Consider the following 8,785-nt stretch of genomic DNA (forward strand, 5'->3'; position numbering starts at 1 on the left):
TTGCGGAGCACAGGCTCCGGACGCGCAGGCTCAGCGGCCGTGGCTCACGGGCCCAGCCGCTCCGCGGCATGTGGGATCTTCCCAGACCTGGGCATGAACCCATGTCCCCTGCATCGGCAGGTGGACGCTCAACCACTGAGCCACCAGGGAAGCCCTGTTGTACTGTTTTTACATTAACATTTTTTCTATACTTTATACGTAGATCGACATAAACTATTGATATATATTAGTAGCGTATTGTATTGTACCACGACTGGGTACCCTTCTTCCATTATGGAATCTATCTGTGAAAAATCCCAGGCCTGATGAGTTCAGCTGTTCTGTTGGAGCTACTGAATGCTGCTGGCAGGACAGTCCGTCCCACCCTGTAAATTCAGCTGGGCGTGGCTTAGAGTGCCTTGACAGTCCTGCTCTCTTTCCATTATTAGTTTCTTTTGGCATTCTGAACTTGGATTTCCTTTCGGATCCAAGCTTTCTATCATCTTCAGCTTCTTGCACATGCTGGTGGGAGTCTTCTCTTTTCCTGGGGATCTCTGCTTTCACCTAATGCCTGTTCTTCCTTAGGTCTTAGCATAGATGGGGCTTCCTTTCTGGGAGTCCTTTCTCATCACTGCCAAAGATTCTGTTGGCTGCTTCTGTTTGTACTCCTGTAGCATATGATTCTTTTTCTGTGATGGTACGTATCAGACTCTGCTACTAAATTGGAGGCGCTGTGGGCAGTAGGGAATGCACCTGACCTCATTATTGAATCTAGACTGTATAGCGTGCAATTAACATGCTTGCTGAATGAATGGATTATATACTGCTATTTACTTGCTTTTTCACAATTTTGTAGAATTGGATTGGTTTTAGGTTTTGCTTTCCCTGTTACAGTAGTGTGGACGGAAGCATTTTTAAACAGATATTTCCTCCTGTTCATTTATTTGTTGGGGCATATTTGTTAAAGTAAAATTCCCAAGTTTGTGGCATGAACAGTCTCATGACTTTTCAGAAAAATGGGTACCAGTTTATAGTGTGCCCAACTATGTTTGAATGAATAAACTTGTTTCTTTACCATCCCACAAATACTGGTGGTGGATGTGGGTTTTATTATAGTGAACTATTTTATTAAAAATATAACTTTCAACCTAAATTATTTAGGCCGTCTGCTTTTCACTTATGTTTTTTTGATAGCCCTTGGGGATAGGAGCAGGGAATGGAGGAGAAATTCCAAATTTTTTACTTTGTGCCTGTTTGGCCACCGTGGTGAAAGGTTTAGTAGAAAGGCTGTTGAATCTATTGCCTCGCGTGAGGTCTTTATTTGTCCCCATTTCCATAGATAATGTAGCTCTCAGTAGATACTTTTCCAATGACCCTTTGTCTTATCCAGAGCGAGTTGTTGCTGCACCATGACTTCCTTACGGAAGCTCTGGAGGTGGCAGGAGCCGGGATGGAATTGTTCAGAGGCTCTGTGATGATGTGGCAGGTGAAGCTGCAGGTGCTGATTGCCTCAAAGAGCCCTGACGTAGCCATGCTTTTTGAAGAAGCCTTTGTGCACCTGAAACCCCAGGTCTGTGAGTTGTGTCTTTTGTATTTCATTCTGTTTGGGAAACCTTTTAAGACTGCAGCCAAAGCTCATTTGGAGTAGACTTGTCTAAGGAAAGCTGGCCCCAGAGTGCATTTGTGATGATGGTTCAGGGATCATGGGTGGAAGAATTACTTCCATTTACCAGCCTATTTCTAATTCATTATTTGAAAGTCGACTAAACTACGTAAACTTTTCTATTCCTGTTTATATATCTTATAAGCGAGAAATACTAATAGAATAGTATTTCTAAACTTTAAAGTTTAAAAGACTAAACCTTAAAGCTTTGCAGTGAATCTTTTATACTAGTAGGAAAAAGATATTCTAGGAGTTAAAATAGGGGGAAAAAAATCATAGTTATTTTACCACTCATTTGTATGTGCTGCTGGGACATGAACAAAGGCTAGACAGTTCAGCCTAGATTAGTAAGCACTTGTGTTGTGGTCCTACACAGCAGAGACGTGACCTGGGTAGCTTGGGTCTGACTAGTTTTGGGTTGTTAAGTGCTTAACTTACTGGTAATTGATGATAATAACTTTAGGCAGTATTCCCCAACAGGGGGAAGTAGCATTAACAGGAGAGTATTGCTTAGGGCAACTGGGTCTGAAGGCTGTCTGTGTTCCGGTGTACCATTCCTGCCAAGCACTGAGAGTTCTGTACAGTGGGGCAGACTGGGAATGACTCTGTATTGCACATATTGATTATCTCAGGAGGAACCTGTCTTTATAGTGACTAGTTTTCAGAGCATAGTGCTAAGATGTCATTTTCTAACCTTTTTTTTAAATTGTGAGCAGATTTGTCTGCCATTGTGGATTTCTTGGGCAGAGTGGAGTGAAGGTGCCAAAAGCCAAGAAGACACTGAAGCAATCTTTAAGGTACAGGTGTTGTAAGTCTTGTGTGTGGGGAATGAGCAGATAGCCCTGCTAGTTGGCTAGCTTTCAAAGGGTTATTTCTAAAGCAGGTGCTCCTTTTAAAGCACTATTCATTGCATGGCCTGGGATGGTTTTGGGAAAATTTGTTTTGATATGTAGACATTTCCTCATGTAGCTTGTTTCTCTTTTCTTTTAAATTTTAGAAAGCTGTCTTAGCTGTCACGGGTGGCGACTCAGTCACTCTGAAGGATAAGTACCTGGATTGGGCTTATCGAAGTGGTGGCTACAAAAAGGCCAGAGCTGTGTTTAAAAGGTACTCACAGACACGCATAGCTATTATGAGTCTCTCAACCCCCTTCTCAGCCCCTCATACCCAGATTATATGAATCACAAATAGATGGAGGAATAAATCCAAGAGCTGTTAAGTTCATACCCATTGTGGAAAATTAAAAAAAAAGAGAGAGAGAGGTAACTAATAATTCATTGTAATCCTATCATCAAGAGAAAAACCGTCTTAGTGTATCATTTTAAAATTTGTTTTTCACATGTCTGAGATTATGCTGTAATCGGATGTGGTGTACCACTTTTATTGATGAACATTAGACTGGCCTTTTTCCTACCAGTTACAATTCTTCATAAATAACATTTATTAAAAACAGCTATATGATATACCACCCTGTGGACGTGCCATGATTTATTTGGCCACAGTAACTGCTTTGATGAACCTTTGTGCACAAATGTTATTTGTCCGTATTGGAAATTATTTTCTTAGAATATATTCTTAGAAATGGAATTCTTGGTCTCCTTCAAAAAGACCTTGAGATGAAGGAGAGGGAACTTAAAACCCTGAGAGTGAGAAAGAAGAGAACAGGAAGAGAACTGGGTAGGTGTTTGGTGGTGGTGAAGAGTAAAGGCACTGGAGATTGAAAATGGTGAGTGACTGGTAGCCAGGTCCAGTCGCCACGCTGAACTGCAGCCAGGACTTTATCCAGCTACGTGTGGCGGAGGCACTGGCGCAGGTGTTTATATTCATGCGATGTAAGAGGCTTTCTTCACTGTGGAAGATAACGGTTCCCCCTGTTCCTTTTTAGTTTACAGGAAAGCCGTCCATTTTCAGTTGATTTTTTCAGGAAGATGATCCAGTTTGAAAAGGAGCAAGTAAGTGTCCTGTCTATGCATTTTTTGTCTGGGAATATGGATTAGTGCTAACTAATCTATGGCAGCACTTTGTTATTTAAAAAGCTCTCCTTGGGGCTTCCCTGGTGGCGCAGTGCTTGAGAGTCCGCCTGCCGATGCAGGAGACGCGGGTTCGTGCCCCGTTTCGGGAGGATCCCACATGCCGCGGAGCGGCTGGGCCCGTGAGCCATGGCCACTGAGCCTGCGCGTCCGGAGCCTGTGCTCCTCAAATGGGAGAGGCCACAACAGTGAGAGGCCCGCATAACGCAAGGAAAAAAAAAAAAAAAAAAAGCTCTCCTTATAATACAGTATAATTTCTGGTCCCTTCCTCCAACCCCTTTTTCATGGATGTGGTTTTAGGAATGGTAATCAAGCAAAGAAGAAAAGGTACATGTCTGGAAACTAGACAACTCAGATGTCACCTCTTACAGGAAGTCCTCCCTGCCAGGCTGTGTGAGGTGCTGCTTTTCTGCCTCCAGTGCCCTGTCTGTCTCTTGTTTTGGGTTGTGAGGTAGAGAGTAAGCACTCGTAACTGTTTGTGTTTTTAACTGAACCTGTGAATGAGAAAAAATACAGGAAAGTGTCAGTTAAAAAAAATTATACATGAAAGTCCAAATATATCTGTAATCCCCTCGCAATAACACAACCGATCATATTTATTTTTATTTTTGTTGTTTTCTTTAATCCTTATTTACATACATATGCACAGTTTTATGATGTTTTATTTCTGACTTACGTGACATGTGGAGGTTCTCACTTTTTCTTCCTTAACATCATTTTGTAAACACATTCTTGTGTTTTTACCTGGCATCATTTTTAATGGTTGTTGTATTATTCTTAAACCTGTAGTTTTCTTAACCATTCCATTACGTTTAGGTTGTTTCTAGATTTTTGATATTGAAAACAGCGCTGCAAGCATTTTGCTTATATAGTTTTTTTTTTCCCTTCTCTTTTGAGGACTGGAGATACTGGCTTTTTTGTTTTTTTTAAAATAAGTTTATTTATTTATTTATTATTTATTTTGGCTTCATTGGGTCTTCATTGCTGTGTGCGGGCTTTCTCTAATTGCAGCGAGCGGGGGCTACTCTTCATTGCGGTGCGCAGGCTTTTCATTGCGGTGCGCAGGCTTTTCATTGCGGTGGCTTCTCTTGTTGCAGAGCACGGCCTCTAGGCGCATGGGCTTCCGTAATTGTGGCACGTGAGCTCAGTAGTTGTGGCTCATGGGCTCTAGAGCGCAGGCTCAGTAGTTGTGGCGCACGGGCTTAGTTGCTCCGCGGCATGTGCGATCTTCCAGGACCAGGGCTCCAACCTGTGTCCCCTGCACTGTCAGGCAGATTCTTAAACACTAGACCACCAGGGAAGTCCCTATACTGGCTTTTTAAATGGTTCTTTACGTATTGCCAGATAGTTCTATAAAAGTTATACTTATTTATAGTGATAATCACCATATATATATATGTCAGTATACCTGTTTCCTCCATACCTTCTCCAAGTGTTCAGTTTCGCCTTCTCTTTTTTATTTTGGTATTTTGATTGGTGTTTATTTTTTTACTTTTTTTATTTGCCACACTGCGCGGCATGCAGAACTTCCTTGACCAGGGATTGAACCCGTGCCCCCTGCAGTGGGAGCGTGGAGTTTTAACCACTGGACCACCAGGGAAGTCCAGAGATTGGTGTTTATTATTTTTATTTGAATTTTGAAAAACTAACAATGAGGTTGAACTCTTATTTTCATAGGTTTGACCATTGTGTGGGTCAGTGATCTGTTCTTGTCTTACAGTATAGGACTTAGTCTAGCATAATAATTCATAGCCAGGCTTTGGATTAATAACACAATGGTTATGTGCCTTGGGCAGGTCAATTAATTCTAAAGCTTCGACATCCTTATCTGTAAAGAAGGTCGGAATACCTGTTCCAGGGGTGTGAGGGTTACAAGGCCAAATGGGAGACTGGATGGAAAGGACTTTGCACAGTTCCATGCACACTATGAGCCCTTCACAAAGTGTGATTCTGTTTTTCATGCATATGTAAGATGTGAGGTTAAACTGGCTTTTTATAAAATAGTACAGTCTCAGCGAAGAGAAATTGGAATGAGGAAATAGTTATTTGACTACACAAAAAGATTTTTAAACTGAAGATGTTAATTAATCTGCTTTGAAAATGAAACAGAGAATATGTTTAAATGGAAGTAGAGGTGAAGAATTAACATGTATTGATTGTAAAGTTAGCACTGTCTGCTCTGCTTGGTGCATAATTCATCAGCATTTTAATTGAATCCTTGTAGTTGTCCTAAGAGATATTATTGTCCTCATTTTATGGGTGAGGAAACTTTAAGGTCTGTCTGATGGGTTCAAAAAACTTCCTGAAGTTCATATAAGTAGTATTTATATATATTTTGCCTTGATATAAAAAATTTTAAGGTGGATATGGCTAACATGTGCCAGAGCCCAGATATTCAAAGGAAGAAATCCCTTACCATAGGGAATAGAACCTTCCCCATTTATTTATTTAAATCCTGCTCCTACCTCAGGGCTTTCACATATATTTTCCCGTGGAGGTGCCCATGTTCCCCCAGGTGAGAATTAATTAGGCTTTTTCCTTGCCACCAAAACAAAGTGCTTTTATCACTGGCGTTTACTTCACTCTGCCATGTAGTGTCTTTGACTTTTCTCTGGATAAGTTCAGAGTCAGGCTGTGTTCATTTAAACCTATCTCTCCTCCCCTTCAAATGCCTAATAGTTGATAGCTGCTTAACAATATGTGTGAAATGAATTTGTGACATTATAAATTAGGCTTTTGAGGCAAGATTGTCTGATTATTTTTGTTAGGAATCCTGCAAGATGGCGAACTTAAGAGAATATTATGAGAGAGCTTTGAGAGAATTTGGATCTGTAGATTCTGGTAAGTAAACTTCAGTTATAGACACATGGGTCTGTTTGCATGTGTGGTCTATAACCTGTGATGGTTAGAATAGTGGTTCTTAACTGCTTTGGGGTCATGGGCCTCTTTGAGGATAAAACTTGGCATCCTTCCCCTGCCTCCTCCCTCACTCAGTGCATAAATGCTGGCGGACATAATTTTGCTTATAGTTTCAAGTTCACAAGCCCAGGTATCCATGGTTCTTCTGTTAAGAACTCTGGACTAGAAGGAGGTTTGTTTGGTTTGGCTTCCTTGAAAAATGTGATATTTGTAAGGAAAAGGTTAATAATGTAGGTCAGAACAAAATGGGGTGGGAATTAAAGCAGAAGGGTAGTGGGATACTAATTGACAAAGATTGTCATGGGCTGTTGCCACACTGTCTGTATCTAATTTATAGGACTTGTAAAACATACTTCTTGGTATAGGTTAAGTCATGTAAAGTCTGTTTACTTGTGAACTCAAAAACTGACATGTAGAGTTGTTAAACTCAGATTTAAAACAATACATTAGCTTTTTCAAGGTTTCAGCAGACCTTCTGGTGAAATGAATGAATATGGCATTTTTACTAACCCAAGCAAGTTTTATTAAACAGACTGACAAGGTCCTAATGAACTCATTGAGGTCTGTTTCACCTTGAAAGAGACTCAGCAAAATCCTCCCTTTACAATATTTAGTATTTTTGAGTTTATGAAATATATAGACTGTCATGATTCTTTTTTTTTAAAGTGAAAGCAGTTTTCTTGAGAGATATACATTCTATAGTAGAATGTGGGCTGTGTCTGAAGGTGAGAGCACTAGACTGTCACGATCCAAGTGAAGATTTCTACTTTAAAAAAAAAAAAAGCGGCTTTGAAATACCATAGTGTAAAGGAGCTGAGAGAGGTATTGTTTTCCATAGGGTTCTAGGAAAATAACAGCAAGAAGTTATTAAGTTTCTTAGAAATCTTGCATTGAATTGATATTAAATAATTAAGTTTATGGGCCTCCCTGGTGGCGCAGTGGTTGAGAGTCCGCCTGCCGATGCAGGGGATACGGGTTCGTGCCCCGGTCCGGGAGGATCCCACATGCCGCGGAGCGGCTGGGCCCGTGAGCCATGGCCGCTGAGCTTGCGCGTCCGGCAACGGGAGAGGCCACGACAGTGAGAGGCCCACATATCGCAAAATAAATAAATAAATAAATAATAATAATAATTAAGTTTATGTAATAAAGCCTTGTCAGTTACCTAATTGTATGTTTACAGTAATTTTTGGGGTTCCCTTTAAAGATCTTTGGATGGATTACATCAAGGAAGAATTGAACCACCCCCTTGGTAGACCTGAGCACTGCGGACAGATCTACTGGCGAGCCATGAAAATGTTGCAGGGAGAGTCAGCAGAGCTCTTTGTAGCTAAACATGCTGTGCACCAGGCCGGCCAGTTGTGAAAAGAGGAAGAACACAGCCAACTTTGTGAAATAGTGTTGTAAGCCCTCTGCATAGTTTTGTATTATGCATTCATCTGCAGTTTGCTGAGATGGCAGACGAGATGGTGTCTGATTTTGAGACATGCTTTAATTTTGTTAATGTGCTAATCTTTAATTCCAGAAAAGAGAACTGCTGTTTAGTGGCCAGAGGCCAATTGTTGAGGCCAGACCTACCATAGGTCCTAAATGTTTTCCAAAATACATGGAAATCGTATCACTGATCTTCTTTTATTACCACCGGTCAAACTTGAGTATCTCTAATCTAGACCCAGGGGTCAGTTAAGATAGAGAGGAAAGTACAGTTCTGTTTATTTTCTCTTTATTATAAAAGTATATGTGGGGGCTTCCCTGGTGGCGCAGTGGTTGAGAGTCCGCCTGCCGATGCAGGGGACACGGGTTCGTGTGGCTGTGCCCATGAGCCATGGCCGCTGAGCCTGCGCGTCCGGAGCCTGTGCTACGCAACGGGAGAGGCCACGACAGTGAGAGGCCCGCGTACCGCAAGAAAAAAAAAAGTATATGTGGTATGCATTTGTTGTCGAAAATATGGGTGGAAAAGAATAATGTGGAAAAGAAAATAAAAGCATTCTGTAATTTTATCACCTGGACTAAAATCACTAATTTGATTTCCTTTATTAGAATTGGATTTATACTGTTAGATCATTTACTCATTCATTCATTCATTGAGTGCCCGTCATAGGCAGGAAAGAGGAGAAGCTTTTTGGGATGGAGGTAAGGGTTGGAGGAACAGAGCTGGATGTGCTGAGTTGGTTGAAGCAGCAGAGAAGAATGCTGG

At 41.2% G+C, this 8,785-nt stretch overlaps 1 protein-coding gene across 1 annotated transcript in view; it reads left to right on the plus strand.

Annotated features, from left to right (window-relative positions):
• The window catches only part of UTP6 (UTP6 small subunit processome component), a 24,947-nt gene extending 16,994 nt beyond the window's left edge, over positions 1-7,953 (plus strand). Inside the window, exons 14-19 of the mRNA XM_007452385.1 lie at positions 1,370-1,549; positions 2,359-2,439; positions 2,640-2,749; positions 3,528-3,594; positions 6,441-6,513; positions 7,796-7,953. Coding sequence (XP_007452447.1) covers positions 1,370-1,549; positions 2,359-2,439; positions 2,640-2,749; positions 3,528-3,594; positions 6,441-6,513; positions 7,796-7,953 — 669 coding nt within the window. The remainder of the gene's footprint in view (positions 1-1,369; positions 1,550-2,358; positions 2,440-2,639; positions 2,750-3,527; positions 3,595-6,440; positions 6,514-7,795) is intronic.
• The last annotated feature ends 832 nt before the right edge of the window (positions 7,954-8,785 follow it).

The sequence above is a fragment of the Lipotes vexillifer genome, unplaced genomic scaffold (assembly GCF_000442215.2).
Source record: "Lipotes vexillifer unplaced genomic scaffold, Lipotes_vexillifer_v1.1 scaffold216, whole genome shotgun sequence".
NCBI lineage: Eukaryota > Metazoa > Chordata > Mammalia > Artiodactyla > Lipotidae > Lipotes > Lipotes vexillifer.